We start from the raw sequence: 20,711 nt of genomic DNA, 5'->3' as shown, positions 1-20,711 counted from the left end.
GATCGAGCTGTTGTGTTTTGTGAGCAGTTTAATAGCATCGCGCTGTTCAGAGCTGGGGGTTTATTTAACGGCACTGCAGTGCTGGGGGGAAGCGGAGGCTTCATTTTTTCCATGCTGGAAGATGCTGTGGGGCTTGCTGACAAGCAGCAGTGCTGCTGTGCAACCCCCAGGAGCTCGTTCTAGCCTCAGCCGTGTCCTTTTAGGAAGCACAGTGGAAAAATCTTCAGAGATCAGGCTTGGTGGAGTGGGCAAAATCGCATTTCATGGTATTTGTGGTTGTCATTCTGAGCAAGGTGGCTGTGAATAGCACCGCACAAACCATTTGGAGGATCCAAAGCAATAGGTTGTTGAGAGTCAACAGTCAGGTAAGTCACAGCCTTGATTAACGGAGCAAGGAGGGAAAACATAGCTTTAAAGCTTCAGATGATGCAGGGCAGCTTTCAGGTCAAGTGTGCGAGGAGAAAGAGGATTAATGGTGCCTCATTGACATGGTTTAGTGGTAAGGGAGTGCCAGCATCTAGTTTATAGGTATTAGAAGAGAAACAACGGGGGGAGCAGAGAGGGGAGGGAAGCAGTGGCAGACTTTAGAGGGTAAAAATCTACCTTTGCCAGGCTGCAGCTGATGCTAGACACATGCAAGCTGGTTTTAACAGATCAAGGAAGACTCACGGCTGATGTTGGCTACTCAAAGGTTTATTTGCCTCTAATTTATTCTCATAAAAACACTCTAATCTATTTGGGTTTAGTATTCAGACAGCACAGACTTCTGATACGATCAAGAGTGATATTAGAGCAGCAGTACAAACCAACCTACTTCAGCATGTAACCAAGTACAGGTAGACCTAAACCCACCCACGCTCGTACAAGCTAGTTAGCCTGCTTTCTTAGGCTTTATAGTTCAAATACAATCCTCAGTAAATGGTTACAGTCACCAAACCATATAAATAAACTCTAATATGGTAAAAGGGGAAGAGCTGAATGTGCGAGAAAGTAGAAATCTGTAGATAGGTATTTTGCTAATGAGGGCAATCACCAGTTAACTGCATCTATGTTGTAATTGTCTCTTACAGGTGTGAGATCTCCTCTTCCAGTTAAAGTTCATCACTTTCATACAGTCCCGACTGCTCAGCCAACCGCTGAAACTCTCCTTCTGGTGAGAAAGCTTGTTTCACATCCAGTCCTCTTCCATTAAGTGCCAAATACTTGCTGAAAGTTGGTCGGACCCGTAACTGCTTTGGGGCTGGAAGTGGCTTGTTTGTGTGTGCTGGAAGAGAGAAAAAAGCCTCCTTCAGTGTCTGTGGAAAGACTCAGGGCAGAGCAACCCAGTTCCTTTTTATCTGCAGCATAAACTGGCAAACCCTTAGGAAGAATTTAACAGACCAAGCCCATATCTCAGACACCAGAGATTTATATTCACCTTCCTTCTTGGCATCAAACTGTAGTCTTTAAACAGTGCAGATAACAAACAGCGTTCAAAGGACACATCACAGTGTCCTGACACTCAGCAAAAGAGATTTCCTGAGAGAGTTACATTTTGTCTGGGTCACTATCTTTGGAAAGCAATCCTCCCAGCACTCTAAGCTTCATTAGGTTCACCTTGAGGGTCTGCTCTGAATGCCAGGGGCAGTTTCAGTTGTGGTTGTGGCACTGTGATGTGGTACTTACTTGCAACCTCTAGCCTGGCATGGCATGTGGCTACTCCTGCTCCATTGACAGCAGACACAGTGTACCAACCAGCATCTTTCTTGTTTGCATTATGAATCAGGAGGCAAATCCTTCCAGTGTTGTCATGTAACAAGCTGAAAAGTGAAGGTGTTTGTGTAAGTGCCGCATAAGGAGAGAAGACATTGAAATCAGAGAGACAGCTTACATGCTGAGGAACTGAGCAAGTCCTAGAACGATTCTTGCAGGGCTATTTAGACTTCAGCACTGCATTTGTATTGTCAGCCACTAGTGATGCCAGGTCAGGTTGGACGGGGCTTGGAGCAACCTGCTCTACTGGAAGGTGTCCCTGCTTGTGCAGGGGTTGGAACTGGATGAGCTTGAAGGTCTGTTCCAACCCAAACCAATGTGTGATTGACATCATGTGAATCATATCATGTAGCATCAAGGCCCTTTTGTAGCTCCATTGCATCAGCACATGATGGATGCATTGCATGTTTCAATCCTAAGGCCAGGCTTCTGCGTGGGCCTTGTAACTGCTGCTAGAATTCAGTGTGGCATCTAGTCACAGTTTTCTCTCTGTGCCCTCAAAACCAAGACTTATGGTCCTGGTCACTGTGTGTCATAAACAAGGGGCAGATCTAGCTTTCCAGCTTGCTGCTTTTAAAACCAGCCAATTTTGGCTTAACAAATACTGGTTATTGTTTTCTAACACACCAACTCATTAGTGGGATACCTTATTCGGTCTGTATTATATTGTACCATTTCGTTGTTTCTTTTCCAGTAAATCCTGGGTGTTGGGATAGCAGAGATCTGGCATTCGAGTCTGGCTGTATCTCCTTCAAAAACCTTTTTGCTTTGTGGCTTGAAGATGAAAGTTGGCGGCGTGTGGTGTTCTTTGGCTAAATTAAAGAAGATAAAGAGGAGTTACTGTAAGTACTGAATGCTAATGTCAGGCTTGGTTTTTAAGATATCAGAATGTTAATTCAGTGGGGCACATGCTCCTTACTGCATCTCCTTAGCATATAGGCAATTCCCATGAGCATAAGGGTATAGTAGACACAATCCAGTTTAGGAGGAGAGTCAGTCAACATAGGTTATTCGTCTTGGGAGATTAACAGCTCCCAAATTCTGGACATCCCACTACATCTAAATGTCCCATCAAAAGGGATTTGAAGAAATATGGCATCCTGGATGTATGTTTTAAAACAGTCTTGGAAAAGGTAAGGGGTTTGCTGTCATTTGAGACTGAATATATAGAGATCTAGCTCTGCTTCTTAATTGGTTTATGTTCCAAATGCATGGAGGAAAGCATTAGACTACTGAGATTTGCCATGTGTGGTCAGGTAGTTATCAGTGCTCTCAGTCTTACCAATGACTTCCACTTTTACTGCGAAAGATGCTTCTCCTGCACGGTTGACAGCCACACATTCGTATGTCCCTGCATCAGAGGACTTGACAGCCTCAAAAATAAATGAGTGGAATCCCTTTTCTGACACTATCATTTTATGGAACTGATCTTGATGAACCATCCTTCCATTCTGATACCACATCACATCTGGAGTTGGCAGCCCACTGACCTGTGAAGGAGAGAAAAGCAGTGAAGAGTTAAAACAGGTTTTGGACTATAAGGCTCTTCAATGTTATGGGGATTTTGATGCCCATAAATGATCAAATCATGATCCTACCACAAAATTTTACAGTCTTGCCTACTTTTGAATATTAACGTGGAGCTGCACAGAGAGGAAGGCTTCTGAAGTGCTGTGGAAAGATGAGCTTTAGCTTCAAGACGATAGAGGCTGGTCCTACAACCCCCTGACCCATCTTGTAAGGTAGCTTTGATTAGCCAGGTACTCATTGTGGGTTCGTGGAAGGGGAAACTCTCCCTTTTGATGCCACAGCTCTCACTGTCAGCAGTGCTGATATCACACTCTTTTGATAATAGATGTAAATAAGCTGTCCTGCAGACATGCTGCAGGTTGTCCACAACATTCAGAAGTTAAGCAATTTGCAGCAAAATGCCAAGTCTGGCAAGAGTTTACTTAAGGAAAGAGATTGGAAGTGATTAAGGGAAACCAAGCCAAACCACAACCAGCAAACAGCCTTTGCAATGAAGTTGCATGTGCAGATCTAGGTTCTTTCTTACCCTAGGGTTGGTACAACGGCCGTGCAGTTTCAGGCCATTTTGTCTGTTTGTAATTAGGGCATTTTCTTGCCAGATTATCTGCTCCAACAAGGGCACAGTTACCTCAGAGAAGGTGGTGGGCTGTATTTACCACTCTTAACTTTAACCATATTCTCATGCAACTCATTACATTTACATCTTCCAAGGGGAAAACATTTCACCATCTCCTGTTTCTAGGTTTACACTGCCTGGAGAGACATTGTACCATTTGCCATCAGTGCTCTGGCTTGCAAACATGCATAGGCACTGCCGTCCAGAGACCCTTCCGTGCCACACACCCCACAGAGCTAATGGGACTGCAAGGGAAAGGCTGGCATTACTTTGAAGTCGAGCCTGCAGAATCGCCCCTCCTCAATAATCACGTCTTCAGGCACTTGCGTAAAACGTGGCTGGAAAAACTTCTCCTGGATTGAGTCGTGTCCACGTTCATCTCCTCTTGAGGATGGTCTGCTCCTGAAAAGTGGGCAGGAAAAGCTGATTGTGTACAAGTTACCACAGCACGAATGACATAAAACACTGACTGCAGTTGAAGGCCCTCAACACATTCAGGAGTCCAACACTACGGTTCTGGTTTGGTTTTCAGCTGGAAGGCATGGGCTTTGATAACCACTTATCTTGCTCAAGTTGTTCAACACAGAAACAAGACCGATGAAGCCTTCATCTTTGGCCTAATATCCAAAAGAACTTACAAGGCTGTGTTTCAGCATTTACATTGTCAGACCTTGCTGTGACTAGAGAGTAACCTTCCAGAATACGAAGCATATTTGCCCTAGGTACACTGAGCCTTTAAACCTCCAGTGTTATACTTAGAATTGACTGGATTAAGATCAAAGGCATCATAAATGGTAGAGTTTTTGTTGAAAAGAAGAAAGGGACTTTGTAATTACTACTTTATAAAAGGTGATAAGTAGTGAAATAAAACCAACATTGTCTACAAACAGTTGAAATAAGGTCTTGAGGTAGCACAGCAACTCTTACATAGTTTATGCATTACCTTACGTGTGTTGTAGGAATCTGCAGTCTGATGTTTTCTGCGTTCTGGTGTTTGGAAAGAGGAGAGCAAGAGGTGAGTTAACACAGAAAGTTTTATCTATAGACTGAACAAGAAGCCGTTTTAATGTCATGTACTGATTGCTGCTTAAAAGCAAACTGAATTCTTCAGGAGTCATCGGGATAAGAGGTAGAGGAACTCGCATCAGGAGCTAATACACTGCTTTCACCCTTAGCTTTGCTATGACAGTAACAAGTACTATTAATAGGATGGCACAACTCCTCATCACTCTGCACAGGTGATAGGTGCAGCAGCTTTTGTTTGGCCGGCCAAAGGCCTTGTGTGCCAATAACCTTTGTTAGAGGGGAATAGTACTACCAGCAGTATCTAAAATGAGAGCAAAGTACAGAGTGTCCTTCCCTATAGCAGGAATAGAAGTGGAATCGCTGGCAAGAGCACTGTATTGTGCCCACTTAAATATGGTACCAAGAGCAATGGACGCATGCTGAGCTGGAAAATTTTTCTCTTTCTAGATCACAGCACCAAGTAAGCTCACTGACAACTCCACCATCACATGAGTGAATCTGCTCCATACCCAGGACTGATCCCTGCTAGGAACTTACACGTCTGGAAATGCAGTTTATTACCAGTGACTCCTTTTAGCAATGGAGTCAGACAGAGGAGATGCTGCATGGAAGTTTCTGGTGTGTTTGCAATTAGCCATTATGATGCTTGGTTCTGTGCTTGTAGTCTAGTTCTGTAGAACATTTAAGCCAGGGTTTAAGCTTCAAGCACAGAAGCAGCCTGAAGTTCAGGGAAAGCATTTATGTGAATGAGGGGTTTGCTGGACTGAACTCAAGCAAAGGCAATGGCTTGTATCTGCTCATTTACACAACTTCTGTACAATTACTTGTCTTATGAGATGATGCTGTAGTGATGGAGCTGCTGCTAATTTTAATGCTCTATTATATGGACTGACTGTGTAGTTAAGTTCCTGAGGAATCAGGAAGCTGAGTGATGCATCAGTGACTACAGTATTTAAAAATAAGACTGAACAATGGGAATAAGGTCTCCCCATCTCCCAGTGCTCCTTTTTATGCAGCATTTCACACATCCTAAAAGCTGTCAGTTACCCTGTTTTGACTGACTCTTTCCTTGTTATCTGCAAAAGATAGGGCTTTCCTTGCACTGACATCCGTAATGTTCCCTTCTTACCTACTCTTGTCAGGTGATTACTGGGGATAAATAGCTCAAATGCCGTATTCCTCCCTTGCTGTGATCTTAAGTGTTTCTTCTAGGGAAGAGTTTTGCTAACCACACTTTGGAAGGTGCGTGCCAGGCTGCTGGCTCTATGGGCACGCAGCAGGAAGGATGTTTTCTTTGGCTGCACAGGTACCCGGTGCACACATCACAGACATTTCCACTAACTTTGATCACAGGAGTGCCAAAGAGAGCTTTTAACTGGCCTGAATAACCAATGAGTGATGCAAGTCTCCAACTAAGATGCTTTTGAAGATGCCAGGAGCGACAGATTCTCTTCTGTCAGCGTGTGGGCTGCTAAAATAACTGCTTTGCTTCCTCTTAATGAATGCAGGCCCCTGGAGGGGCTAAAACTCAACTGATCCCACCCCAAGGCCCTGACCTCATGTAGTGAATGTCACTTGCTCCGAGCAGTGACAGGTGTAAATCTTGCTGCCCTGGCCCTGCCTGAACTCAGGCTGTTAGAGTTGGTACCTGTATCACTCACTGTGCTGCTCCCTGCCTGTCACCCCACAGTGCTGTGCAGCAGCTGTTGTAATTCTTCCTTGGTGAGGTTATTCCTACAGATCAGGCCCAGCAAGGGGATGGTGTTTAAATTCCCTCCTCCTGCCACCACCACCCAAAAAACCCCCTAAAGTGAGAGCAGTCCCCTTCCATCTGCTGCACTGTTACCGGATAAACCCCATCTCTCTGCCCTGCTCAGGTCCAAGCAAGCCACAGCACAATCACCAGGAAATCACTGTTCTAGAGACAGGTCCCCTTTTACCTGTGCGTTCTGCATGTTGTCTTCACTTTGTGTTTCCAACACGGATGCAGCATTTACTGGTCCGAGCAGCCTGCGAGCCATTCGTTCTTCATAAGTTAATCGCTTCAAGCAGAGTGGAGAGGAGTTCTAGTCAGAAGTCCATTCCCTATTTCAGGTCAGCTTGTAAGAACGTATTAATATGCCACAAATTCAGGGTGTTGTCAATGGGAGCAGTGGCTGAATAGAACCCCCCCGTCTGTTCCAGAGGGTTTGCAGTCTGTGATGCCTGCTGAAGTCAGCCTCAATATATACAGCACTGAAATGCATCAAAGATTAAACTGCCTGTTCATCAAAGCCTCTCTAATGCCATCTGTGGCCTTCCACCCCTCCTCTTTCTCCACTGCGATTATTTATGGGTAACTGATGGCATTATCTCAGAAGCCAGAGTAAGTCCCAGGGTACCATTCTGTTAGAGCTGGGAAAACTTTCCAAGTCATTCAGCTGTGGATTTACTTCAGGAGCTAGAGCCATGATGGATGCTATCTCACATAGCCCCAGTAAAGCAAGAGCCACACTAGCAGCAGACATAGCCAGAGGGGAGCACCACTACCCCTGAGAGCACAAGGGAAGCTTATGCCAGTGCAACAGCCCCTGATGGAATGCTGAGAGAAGGCAAGAACATGTTTCAGTAGGAACAATAAGTTCCTATAATACAGATGCAGCACATAGGGATAAATATGAGAGGGGTTAAATTCAAGTTCTGTCATCTGGGTTATTTTAGAAGAGCCCATCAGTCCCCTGAGCACCAGAGCACCTGATTCTTCACTTCCCACAAGGTTTACCTTGGGTTTGATTTTGTGATGCAAGGACAAGCTCTCACTGGGTTTCTGCTCTGTGTATGGGACGTGTGTGTAGCTACTACTGGGTAGGTAAAGGTTTAAGGAGGCTTCTGGGACTTTTCTTTAGAAGAGAATGAGAGAGCTCTTGGAAAACCTATGAGAGCTTAATATCCCCGAGGTCATTGTGGCTGTATCAAGTGTGGCTGAGATTGGCCAGTTGGTTCAGACGTTGTTGGAGGACAAGGGGAGGAGGACACAGCACAGCGATTGCATAAGCCTTATTTTTAGCCTGGCTTCCTATGGGAAGAAAAGCTGGCTTGCAATGGCAGGCTTTCCTACAGCAGATAGGATGTTCCTGGTAAGGACACATTAAGTCAGATTTGACCTCATATATTCTTTTTCCTTCAATGTTTAAAGTAATATATGTGACACAAACCTGTTCCTGCTGATGGTAATGGAAAAACTCTTTTATATTCCAGCGAAAAGAAGATGGAAACTATAAACACTGGGCTTTTACCTGTCTGCCTCCAGCCAGCAGGAAGGTTCCCGCATTAGAGACCTGCTCACTTTAGCTTATTGTTATGGGCTTCCCTACTGGTAAGCAATTTTTTCTCCTAGAGTTGGATTTCTTGGTAAAGGGGATTGCATTTTTCCCCTTTGCAGAACAAATAAGTAGGTAGTGAGACTAAGAGTCCTTCTTATAGGAGATAAGATTTGATGATGAAAGCTCATGTAATTTCTTTGATTTTCTGTTCATATAAAACCCAAGCAAAGAGGTTTACCACGTGTGGTGATGGTCTCTAGAATGAGCTTTCAAATATTGGTACTTCTCTAAGTGTCTAATGATTCTGGGTGGTTTATTAACCCCAGCATAGAAAGCCAGGGTGAGATGGTGTCTGGAGAACTGAGGGATTCTCCTTGGGTTTCTAGTCTGTAGATGTGATGCCCAGCAGAATCACCAGCAGAGTTCAAGTTCATACCATGGCTCTAAACAGGTACCTTTCTCCCAGTCCTGGCCTTATTGATTTGATTGCACAAATTCAAAGACAGCTTGAATGGTGTGTGCTAGCCAAGAAGGTAGGATAAGAGGAAAGGCAATAGCAGATTAAACCCATCTTGCTGCATCAGATGGCTTTCAGAAGTTAACACATCCCTTTCTGATGTCATGGGAGATGCAGACATTCAGTTGCCACAGTACATACCTACAGACAGATTTACAGCAACCATCTCTTGCCATTCATTCAGTGTTTGGGCAGTGTTCCTCCAGCGTTTCCTTCCACTTTCTGCTCAGTTTGGAGTGCCTCTGGGCACTAGAACTATTCTCCACATCCCCGCTTGCGCTACCAAGAGTCAGAGGAAGCTGGTTCTTCCCTCAGCAGGTTTCCCTTACCTGGTTGCCATTCTGGAGAAGGTTGTCTTTGCATCGGAGTTTCTTTTCCAAGTCCTGAATGAGGGCCTCTTTTGTTCCTCGAATTTCATGGTCTGAAGTCTTCTGCATAGAGTTGATGCTAGCTTGTTTGTTATACATTGGTTGTGAGTAACTGCTCATGCAGGAAGAGAAAACAAAGTTATTTCTGTAGGCCTGCTTGACAGCTTCACAGAACGCACGCAAGATGAACCTGCTATCTAGAAACTGTAGTTCAAATGAACACCTAAAGCATTTGGGAGATAGGTAGGCTGGGTGGCATAACTGGGTATCAAAAGGGGAAACATCACGGTCAAACCAAATCACTGAGTTCCTCCCACAGCACTCGCAGCAGTTTGCTGTGGGTGGCTGTTCAGCATCTCTACACCCTGCAGTGGCCCCTGCCAGGCCTCAGATGTGCGCTAGCAATGTGGCCCATTTGGGAGCAAGTTCTTCCTCAGAAACTGCATTCCTTTGCAATTACCATTGTTAGTAAAGCCCTGGTGCTGCAAATCCTCAACAAGGTCACAAACTACTTGACTGGGTATGAGCAAATAGCTTATTAGTTGTCCTTTTCCTCTTGGCCCCAGAAAGCTACTTTCCATAGCACTTCTGTCCAGATGGTCAATAGCTGGGCTTACTGTAAACCAGGCTGGGTCTTTAGGACCCCATCACATGGCCCTGTCCTGTAATCCATAGTCAAGAGACATGGTCAAGTTTTGGAGTTAGACTTGATCCTGAAAGGTGCTAGAAAAGGAGGAACATCCTTCAAAATACATCTGCTCGAGGTCAGAGCACTCTGTGCTGACAGGGTCCAACCTGGTTTGCTACACACAGCATGGCCCCGATGCTGCAGTTGTGTTCAGCAATTATTTCTATTCAATTATCATTGCAATGCAATACCATCATCATACTATTCAAGTTATAATTCTGGTATGTATTCCCAGCACTGTTTGGACTTAATAACTCGCCCATGTTACAACTTTAAAACATTAATAATTTGCCCAACAGATTAATGCATCTCCTGTCCCCATCTGACAATGTGGAGCATGATAAGGAAAATAATTCCTCAACTCACAGGATGCTGTGTTGAAGAACAGCTGATATGAAAAGCACAATGAGGCACTAAAGCTCTTTGCTATGAAAACAGCCCCACACTACACACAGAACCCAGCAGTTACTCCAGATGCATAACTAACCCCACACACTCCTGCAGTACTATTAAGCAACAGCGCACTCAGCCTTACCTTTCCGCTGCGCACAATACTGTGATTCAAAGAAATCCCACAACCGTTCAGATTCCCTGGCCACAAACTGGAACTTAAACCTGGATTTATACCCAAGCCAGCAGGACCCCAGCCCCTATCACCTTTCTAACATCCTCGGTTGAGCGTGGTGTGTTCCACACTGACTTTCTGCAGGACTTCCAGCTAATATTGGCAGGAATACAAGTGGTGAGAAGGCAAGACCCAGCTCCCTCTGACATCTCATTGACCTTGGAAGATATTTGGATTGCAGCCCAAAGGAAAAATGATATAATACATCTTCAGGAAAGAATTTAGGCTTTGGTCTGAAGGGGTAAAGTTTTCATGTGGCCGCCTTCCTGTTATGATTAATGAAAACTGTACTGTAGGAGAGCATAGAGTCCCATCGTGATGTGGAACATGAAGGTACTGCTGAGACTTACTAGGAACCTTGGTTAGATGTGGGATTACTACTGCCTTCCCCCCTCCCTCCCCATCCATGAGCCATGTTTGCTGAGAGAAACTCATTTGAGATGGGTGTCCATCCTCTTGTGAAGACCCTTAAATAAGAGTTTTACATCAAATCAAACTGAACTGTTCAAACTGACTCCAGAAAAGCTGCCCAGCAGCCCCTGACATGACTGCTGTGCAGTTTAATTCCTGGTCGGATACCCATCTGTCCCACACAGACACCAAGGGCAAGCACTCAGCCTCCTAACCCGAATCATGCAGAGTCCTCCCTCAAACATCAGAAGTCAATGGGGGTTGTACCATTGGCTTCGGCCAAGCCGGCGCTTCACCAGATGGTTGGATTTGGGGTGGTCAGTGCACGGGAGAGGCCAGGCCAGAGGAAAGCAAGGGGAGGTTAGAAGCCTGTATATACTTACTGAGGTTCCATAGGAGAAGGAGTTTGGCTGTTATAGTCGGGCTGCGAGGGTAGCACTGAGCACAGGAATGCTGCGGGGGGTTGGTTAGGCATGGATATAAGCCGTTGCCCGGATGAGGAGCTAGCAGGAGACTGCGCGGATGCAGGAGTGACGGGATATGTGGATTCCTTAGGGGCACTACAGGAGGGCGAGGAGAGCGTGATTGAAGAGCTCAGCGATGACGAGGAGGAGAATTTCTGCCCGCTGGGGTTACGAGGCTGTATTAGGATGGAGGATTGTTTGAGTTGTCTGCTTGACTCGGTAGAGGCTGCGGGTCCCGGAGGCTGCTGTTGCCCTTGGCACACATTCTTAGACTGGATAAAGTGTTTTGGACGCTCGTAGTTAAACATGGTTGGTTGACACATAGAGGAAACGGATGGGAAATTAGGGACACTCATAGGAGAGGTTTCGCGGCTGTCCTGGGTTTTTGTTGGTGATAACTGGCTTTGGATGGGTGCCTGGTAAAAACTAGGTGGTAGGCCACGAAAGCTGTCTTGGCTGGGCTCCTGGATAGAATGGAACCCTTGCCTTGCAGAATAGAGGCTTTCTTGGTGTGGATTTTCCCTTAAGGAAGACAATACAGATAAAATAAATCGCACATCACCATCTGAACCACAAAAATACTGTGTTGTGAGCAGTCATGAGCAATCCAAAGTGGAGGAAGTTCAGACAATTAAAGCTTGAGCTTAAAATGAAGAGATTTAGGATTGATGAGAACTATTCCAGGACTGTATGAACATTTTGGATTCCAATACCAGGTCATGCACTCTGACTCGGGTGCAGGGCTCTTATCTGCAAGAGCCCAGTAAAGGAAACAGCAATGGGTTTATTGAGAGGACCATCACCTTCATAACACTATAGATGACTGTAAGTACTACTGCTAAGCAGGGTATTTTGCCATGTATCGTCTTAACTAAAGATCTCTGGCTCATACAGCTTTGTGCCCTGTCAAAATACTACATGTGCTCAGAGAATTGGCCATTTGTGCTGAGAAACTCCTTATTCCATAGGAAAGCATAAAACCAGTCCCACTCTTAAGCCTAAACCTTTGAAACTTAAGTATTCTCATTTCTTCTCTAATGGGTTTTGAATTCACAGCTTTTTATACCCAATTCATATTTGGCACTGGAATGCCAAGGATTGTGCTTGTCCAGATTTGCTGTTAGGGCTAATAATTACCAGCATGACATAGTTGCAGGATAAAATAGGGCAAGCCAAGATGCTTGGAGCTCCTGTAGTTATTCTGCATGTCCTTAATATCTAACCCCAGGTTTTCCATCAACTCTAAAACCCAGGAAAGCTTCACTAGAGAGAACTGAGCAAGTCTGATCAGAACTGAACTTGAGCACCAGGATAACTAAATAACCCCCAGAATAAACGTAAAGCTGCTAATAAAAAGCGAGACTATAAACCCACACAGTTACATGTGCTGGAAAAAATGGCAATCTTGCCCCAGTGAGCTCAGCTGTTTCACTGCTATATATACCCTGTATATTGTATCCCTATCCTTGCCGAGCTCAGGAAGGGCTCCGCGGGGTCATAAATTCCCGTGGCGGGGGGAGATGACTGAAGACATCAGTCTCCTTTTAAAGCTTCAGAGCTTTCACTTCCTAAAGGTAATTGTGAACATACATTGTGAATTGACTGCACAGAAATAGAGCTTTTCTACTAAAAATTCCCTGACTTTCCCCTTGGTTTGCTCGTGGAATCTGAAGCTGGCTTAAATTTTAGGAGCATATCCACAATATGCTCATGTTTGCTGATGCAGAAAAACTTGTTGGATCTTGGTTTGGTACCATTTTATATTGTTAACTGTGCACAGATCCATTCATTTAACCTCCGGGCTGTGCACAGAAACCAACGCTTTGCTCTCTAGAATCGCTTTGTTTGCTCGAATACTGCACTTAGAGGAGTGCACAGATTCACTAGCTCACAGCAAGGGGGAAGTCCTTCAGATCATCCCACCTTGATTTGGGCTGGAGAAACGCCATAAATCCAAGGAGACTTTTGACCTTGCGAGTCGAAAACAACCGGTAACAACAGCAAAACGCTTTTTCCCCATGGTTGCCTCCCACGTTCCCTTTGCCACCGCCGCCCCGACGGTGCCCCCCGCTCATCACCATCTCACTCCGGCTCCCTAACCGGCTCTGGAGCGCAAGGTGACGCTGACCCCCCCCAGCCGCAGCCCCTTACCTACCGCCTGGGTGCTGTCACCGGGCTGCGACCGGAGGGAGGGAGGGAGGGAGGAACGGGACGGGGCCCCGCAGCGCGGCCGCGGCTTTAATGCGCTGCCCGCGGGTGGCACCGCGCTGCCCGTCACCGCTGTCAGAATAAGAGTCTCCCGTCCCCGAGGGGCGGGAGCGGGGCTTGGCAGGTGCCCGCGGTCAGTGATCACCCGTCCGGCCCCCGCCGGAGCAGCAGGACCCGATCCCGCACCCTCGGGTCTCTCCTCGCACCAAGGGGAAGCGAAGGGGGCTCGATGCCCGGACGGCCCCGAGGGGAACTGGAGCAGGCGAGAGCTATAGGACAGAGAAGTCCCGGCTGCTCCGAACGGGGCAGCAACGGGGACGCGTCCGTAAATCCCGCTTCGTTATCTCACTGGAATTCCTGTTTTAATCCGTTTGCTAGTTAGCTACCTCTGCAGTGACGCTGCTCTGTTGCTGCTTGTAAGGCTGCGTGGTTAAAGGCAACACTTGAAAGGCAGAGGTAAATCTCTAAACAACCACCCAGCAGCAGATCCGGCCAAGCCTGGTGCTGCCCGCACCTCTGCTTCATCAGAGCAGCGGCAGTGCCGGTGGATCTGTCTGAAGGGTCATAAACGGGGTAATGCAAATAAAATACATTTGGTGGTAAATATTATGGGATTATGTTGCTGTTTGTGTATATTATTGCAGATATTTACTTGGATTACTCAGACCTGTTGGAGTGAGTCCAGAGGAGGCCATGAGGATGCTCAGAGAGCACCTCTGCTCTGGAGACAGCCTGAGACATCTGGGCTTGTTCAACCTGAAGAAGGCTCTGAGGAGACCTTGTAACAGTCTTCCGATACCTAAAGGGACTACAAGAAATCTGGAGAGGGGCTTTTTACAAGGACATGTAGGGACAGGACAAGGAAAACGGATTTAACCCGAAAGAGGGGATATTTAGGTGAGATGTTAGGAAACAATGCTTCCCTTTGAGGGTGCTGAGGCGCTGGCACAGGGTGCCCAGAGAAGCTGTGGCTGCCCCATCCCTGGCAGTGTTCAAGGGCAGGTTGGACGCAGGGGCTTGGAGCAACCTGCTCTAGTGGAAGGTGTCCCTGCCCGTGGCAGGGGTTGGAACTGGATGAGCTTTAAGGTCCCTTCCAACACAAACCATTCTAGGATTAAAAGATGCAACTGTGGTGTTTTCACCCGAACAGCAACAGATCCTGCTGGCTGGCAAGTCAGGTGATTTGTATCCCTTTAATCAAGGGCCTCAATGCTTAATTACATCTTACTTAAACAACTATAATGTTAATTTATCTTAATTATACTTTAGCAGCTCTTGCCCAACATACACACTATTATTTAAACCCCCCATCCCATAGCGGGGCTGCACGGGGTCCCTCAGTTGCCTCCCTTTGCTGCGCTGATGGGTCTTAAAGCAGAGCTGAGCTTCAGGAGTTAATCCACACTTCGTGTTTGTATTCAAACATCAGCTCCTGTTGTTTGTGAACTAAATCTACATGGCAGGTGTTAATTGAGTGCTAATTTACTCGAATTCCGCGTCGTGAGAGTGATTAAGGGAGGAAGTGAGGCGCTGGCGGTTGGAGAGGTAATTTGCTTTTTAAGCAATAACGATTAAAAACCCCTTTAGTTTGCACAGCGTATTAAAAGAAGGTGACTGTAGGGAGCTGTGAGCATGTTGAAGGTCAGGCTCTGTGCTCACACAGGCTCCCTGCATCTCATCCTCTTCAATGAGAGTGCAGTCTGCTTGTTTGAGAAGTGAAGCTGCCTACAAGGCATCGCTTTATGCACTTAAAGACTGGACACGACTAGGATGGCTTGCGTGGAAGAGAAGGAACAGGAAAACACGAGATCCAGAAGGCAGGAATAGCATTGAAAGAACTAGAAGCTGAACCGATAGAGGCAGAGGAATAAACCTCCCAGCCTATGCTAAGGTAACTTAATAGCACTGCCCAGCACTGCGTGGTGTTAGAAAGCAGCTTTTCTGCACTGCTTCAGTTTACTTTCTATGAACAGTGTTGGGTCTGATTGGGTTCTCCTGCTTGACTCATACAGCAGAAACTGCCTACATAAAACGTTAAGAGTCTCTTGCTTATTTATTAGGGCCTCTTAAAAGCTACCTGGGGGTATACATATAAATATAATATATAAATATATAATTAGTTCATGATTAATACTAATCAGTATAGATTTTGTTCTTCCTCTTTAAGGCTATTGGGAAGGCCACTGTAAGCTGCAGATACAAAGGGCTCAGAAAGGACTAGCTAGTAGTGACAAGTCCTGTAGAGCTGCGCTTTGTAGCTCTTGTGGAGTAGCTGTTGCTAAGCAATGTTTTGTAGACCATGAGTATGAGGACTCCATTCACTTTATAGTTACTCTCAGTAGTAGCTTTGTTCTGTCCTACACTGTTGGTATTGCTTCTTGTCTCTGGTAATACAGTTGCAACCATGTACGCTGCATGGGAGCTGCACAGCTGAATCTGGCTAACAAGACAGTTATTATACAGCTCATCATTAGAGATGATTGCTTAGTTTGAGGTAGCAGCAACATTTACAATGCTGAGTCCTACCTATTCAGAATGATGTTTCAAAGCACATGGCAATAAGACTGTGGGCTTTAGAGACATTTAAACTCTCATAGATGGGTATATCTAGAAACTTTAAGAGTTTTCTTGGTGTATCTTGAGACATGTAAACGCCTTCCAAAATGTGGTTCAGCATCACTGTCAATCAAAAGCACTCTGCAGTTCTAGACTAGTTAATGTTTTAGATAACCCAAATTTTTAAGAGCTGATTTTGGTGGTATTTTATATCCCTTCATGCAGGGTATCAGGTGCTGCAGCTCCCTGCTGCTGCTGCAAGTGATAAACTTTCCAAGCAGGCATCCTGAGCAGCAAGTATCATCTAAACGAGCTTCCCCACAGCTTGCCTGTTATTAATGCCAAAACACAGGCTTCTTGCTGCCTTTAGGAGAGGCTGGAGAGCTACTCCTGTTCTAAAAGGACAGGCATCAAATATATCCTGCTGCCCCATCCCTTCCAGGAGGTAATTATGCTAATGATTATTTTATAAAGGTTATAATTCTGCTCTGCAGACTATTAGCAGTGTGCTCGTGTTTCAAACAGTCATCGTGTCATGATTCCAAGCAATGCAGTGTTGTTCTGCATTAGGTACTCCCAAGCAAACAGCCTTATCTCGAGGTGGTTGGACCTGGGGTAGTTGAGGGTGAGTTGACTTGAACAGTGTGCTGCCTTCACACGCTCTGCTTGTGATCCTTGAAGGTGACAACAGCACGTGCAGGCTGCATGTAGTGAGTTTGGAGAGGGGTGTTCAGAACTGTTAAATAACTGAGTTTAATTAAAGTGGCTGAGTACATCCCAAAGTAATCCATACCACAGAACACTTTCTGTCCCACACATCCATTTACACACAGTGTAACAGGATCACCGCAGTGCAGCGCTGGCATTCAGCTGGGAGGAGGCACACGTCTGCCTTGTGGCTCTCGCCTTCACAAAGACAACTGAGGACACTTACTCTGCAGGCCTTGGACCTCTTAACTGTCACCATTTGAGGTCTCTGTTCTGCCTATAAACACCTGAGAAACGCTACAGAAATTGGGATGGAATTGCTAAGAAAGGTGTGCATTCTGACTTGCTTCTGTGGAGCAATGAAACAGGATAAGTAACAATGCAGTAAGTGCATTAGCTACTTGAGAGCTGCATTTGGGACAGAAATTGGATCGAGCCTTGTTATGAGATAGAACACTTTGTCCTTGGGGAAAGCCTCCATGTCCTGAGTGGGGAGTGTCCCTGCTGTGGCACAGGACAGTTTGCATTCTATCCAGTGGGTCACCGGTTCAGTGCTTTTCCTCCATAAAGTGCTTTGCAGGTACCATCTGCACCACACTGCCAGGATCTCGAGTTTTATTGCTCTCATTCAGAATGGGAAATGGAAACATGAGGTGATGCCATTTGGCTGAGGCTACAGAACTGCACCCCAGGTACTGTCACCTCTGCCTCATGCTCTGCTATGGCGCCAAAAGTCTTCTAGAGACGAATTATCTGGGGCCATGCTTTAACGTTACTTACAGATAGGCACTGGTGAAAATGCTGTTTACTGCATCTGCCTCTTTCCCTGTTCATGTATGGGGTCTCAGGATCTTTATGGCTGAATTGTGGGGTCACCAGACAGTCCATCCCCTAAGGATTGTATAAAGCTAACCCGGGATGTGATGCTGTCTTACCGCAGAGGTGAAGCCTGAGGTGAATCCTCATAAGCTCCATGAAAATCATCAGCTTCACTCTTGGAATTCATCTGCCCGAAGGTTGTGGCTTCTCCTCGACCACCCATGCCCGGGGGCTCTGTGCTGTAGGACAGCCCAGCCAGGTCTCGCTCCTTGGCTCCTGCCTGGCTGTTCCTAGGGAAGGTGGGTTTCTTCATGGTGACTTGCACAGCAGGCCTGTGGGCAGCACCTGCAAAGCTTTCCAGCTCTTTTGCTCCTGGAAGAAGAGGTGTCCACAAGTGAGTGCTGGTTCACCAGTACAGTGGGATGAGGTAACAGGGGAAGGGAAACTGGCCTGTCCGTGTAGGTGGATGGGAGTTCAGCCTGCCTGTGCTCTGCATGGACCGAAACCTGCACAGCTGCATCAGCCAAACCTGCCTTCTCAGCTGGTGGGCTTTGATTTATGTGAGGTGCTGCTCTGTTTGGAGATGCTTTCAGCACAAGCCAGACCAGTCATGTGTTATGATAAACAAGGTTAGGTACAGATAATGCATTGGCTAAGCTGGAATCCCTGAAGGGATGAAGCTCGGGGATGAGACATCATTTGCACCTTGTCATCCTTGACTTAGGAAGAAGAGAGGGTAAAAGCAGAGACACAGAGCAAATTGCTTCCAGTTTTGAGAGGTACCCAAGCAGTCTGCATTTCTGGGACGTTTCTCTTGAGCCTACCAAAGTGTTTGGGTCTGGCTTCTGCTTGGCAAATATCTGTGATTCTGCCTGATGTTGAGCAGCAGCAAATTCTCTTGTGCTTAGTTGCTTAGCTAAGAAACCCATGTACTTACCTGGGGACACAGAGAGATGAGCACTGGATGCTGCAGATCCAAATTCATTTTCAGCCACACATTTAAATATCCCAGAGTCTTCTGGAAAAGCTTCTGTAATAACCAGGGTGCAGACTTCCTCTGGAATAACAAATTGAGGCATGCTGTTGTACCATCAAAGCCAAGTGTTAATTTGTGGGAAGTGGTTCTTGCAGAAGGGCTGTTACTTAGTGACGGGGGTTGGCAGCACTGAAGTGCATAAAAAGGGATGCAAAGCGCATAGGAAGTCAAGGAATTCCGAAGGAGCAAAATTGAGGGAGGAGTCTTTCCTCCTGTGACTTTAATGGAACAAAGAACATTTTCTTGGGCTCAATTTTGTGTTCTCTTGCTCAAGTTTAAACCTCAGAGAAGATTACAGGTCAGAATGGGTGATAGTTTTCCCTTAACATGCAGGATACTCTGTTGAGAAAAGCATCGGGGTCTTTCAGGTGCTTGTGTCAAAACTAAGAACTCGAGAGCTCTACATCTGACACTGGATGTTATCTCTGGCTACCCTCTGAGCACTGTTGTTTTATCTTGGATAAGGTGACAAGAACTAAGTGTGGGGTAAGTAACTGATGAGATGTCTGACACAAACTGCACTGTACTTACCAGGAAGTGCTGATGAACAAGCCTCTGCTCAAAATAAGAGAGAAAGAAATCCAATGGTTATAATGCCAGAATAAAGACCTTCAGCCCTTGCTTTCTTTCCCATCTCAGCTCCCACCCCTCTGTGTCCATCAGGAGAAATACTACGCAGATAGGGAAAGCCCAGGTGTGGATGGGGAACCTGATGGTACAACCACATCTCCCCTGAGGTGATAGAGAAAGAGCTCCACTGACTGTGGAGTTAGTTACTGTGAATTTGCTCCACTGGAGCTATGAGTTCATGCTTGGGAGTATCATAAATGGTTTAAAATGTACTTATATTTCCTATGTTCATCAGTAGTTATACTATACAATGCCTCCATGGCTCAGTAGTGCTTCCATTAATAACTAACAGCATGGCAGTCTCCTCCCATCACACCTGATCTGCTCACACATTGCTCTGGCACCCCAGTCTGTGATTTCAGCTCATCTGATACTTGTAAACTGAGCTCTGCCTCTATGGACATCTACAATCTCCTAACTTTTACAGCAGTTCTTGTTCCTGCCCTATCACTGCCGCAGTGAAATGACATCAGACAGGCACAGGAATACCTACTTTTCCTTAGGATTCGGAAGTCAGCAGAGTCTATGATCTGGTCATATTCTCTGTACCAGTGAACCTGTAAGGTGGGTGTAGCACGAATGCGGCATTCAAACACCACTAACTGACCCTTCGTAGCTCTTATGTTTTGTAGACCCTGGAGGAGGAAAAAATGGTGTTAAATGGCTGATGGAAGTATTTCCCCATTGAAGGAATTATCATGGAATGATGCTCCCTTCAATAAAGATGATCAGCCAATGCCCATATTTTTATGTCACTTAGAGTAGCTGATTTGATTCTAAATGCATTTGTAGTGGGTTGTGTATGGAGGGTTTTCTCCCCCGTAGATCTATGCTCATTAAAAAGCTTTAGCTTATTTATGCATTTAAATAATGATACAAAAGCAGGAAAAAACATCTATTCCAGTGGATACAGCATAGTCAGGGAGGTTACTATGAGAGGTTTCCACTCCAGCCTCCTTTGTAGGAGTAAATGAGATGAATTCATGTAAGTGGTTCTGTCTGTCTGGATCATTTACTAATTAAGATGTTAGTTTGATAGCATCGCTAATGAAGCGTCCTGACTCTTTTGAACTGTAAATGAACCAATGTTCCAACCTCACAATACCTTTGGATGGAGCAAACTCAAAGTGTAATGTTAGTAGTTGCAGAACAAACTATATTTGTGCTCTTTACCTTTGTGAACACAGGAGCGCTTCCATAGGCAGATCCGGTCAGGCTCGCTGAGGGACTCTGCATCTATATAGCAAAGAAAAGTAGCTTGAATTTCTCATATGCACAAACCCAGCTGTGTTGCTGGCACTTTACTTTGAAGCAGAAGAAGATGTCAGTGTGTTTTATCTATTGTTCATGTGCCAGCCTAATAAATACCATGTGGAGAGGCTCCATTCAAGTGCTCCAAGAGGAAATGCCTCCCTGGATGGTGAGCACCAAGTTAGCAGAAAGAAGAGCTGATAA

General features: G+C 45.7%; 1 protein-coding gene and 1 long non-coding RNA gene across 5 annotated transcripts; one reads left to right on the top strand and one right to left on the bottom strand.

The window, feature by feature from the left end:
• Positions 1-677: 677 nt before the first annotated feature.
• On the bottom strand, positions 678-11,943 carry MYOT (myotilin). 2 transcript variants are annotated; one of them, XM_057409457.1, is made up of 9 exons: positions 11,219-11,943; positions 9,073-9,223; positions 6,865-6,966; positions 4,842-4,885; positions 4,168-4,300; positions 3,035-3,242; positions 2,399-2,564; positions 1,666-1,799; positions 678-1,264 (listed from the first exon to the last, which is right to left on the bottom strand). In XM_057409457.1, the coding sequence occupies exons 1-9, from the start codon at positions 11,653-11,655 to the stop codon at positions 1,092-1,094; spliced, it is 1,548 nt and encodes a 515-aa protein (XP_057265440.1). In that variant the 5' UTR covers positions 11,656-11,943; the 3' UTR covers positions 678-1,091. The 2 variants fall into 2 exon arrangements, with proteins under 2 accessions (XP_057265440.1, XP_057265441.1); XM_057409458.1 differs by lacking the exon at positions 11,219-11,943 and adding an exon at positions 10,335-10,495.
• Positions 2,455-10,648, top strand: LOC130599199 (uncharacterized). Of its 3 annotated transcripts, XR_008972186.1 has the most exons (5): positions 4,827-4,913; positions 5,372-5,542; positions 7,680-8,040; positions 8,162-8,279; positions 10,509-10,648. It is a non-coding gene; the product is annotated as an uncharacterized LOC130599199 (long non-coding RNA). The 3 variants fall into 3 exon arrangements; XR_008972185.1 differs by lacking the exons at positions 4,827-4,913; positions 5,372-5,542 and adding an exon at positions 2,455-2,594; XR_008972184.1 differs by having other exon boundaries at positions 4,892-5,542.
• Positions 11,944-20,711: the final 8,768 nt, after the last annotated feature.

This window comes from Pezoporus wallicus, unplaced genomic scaffold (genome assembly GCF_028554395.1).
Source record: "Pezoporus wallicus isolate ANWC-B61680 ecotype Strahan unplaced genomic scaffold, APGP_CSIRO_Pwel_v1 contig_8166, whole genome shotgun sequence".
Classification (NCBI taxonomy): domain Eukaryota; kingdom Metazoa; phylum Chordata; class Aves; order Psittaciformes; family Psittacidae; genus Pezoporus; species Pezoporus wallicus.
The sequence above is the reverse complement of the archived record's forward strand: the minus strand, read 5'-3'. Positions and strand labels throughout refer to the sequence as shown.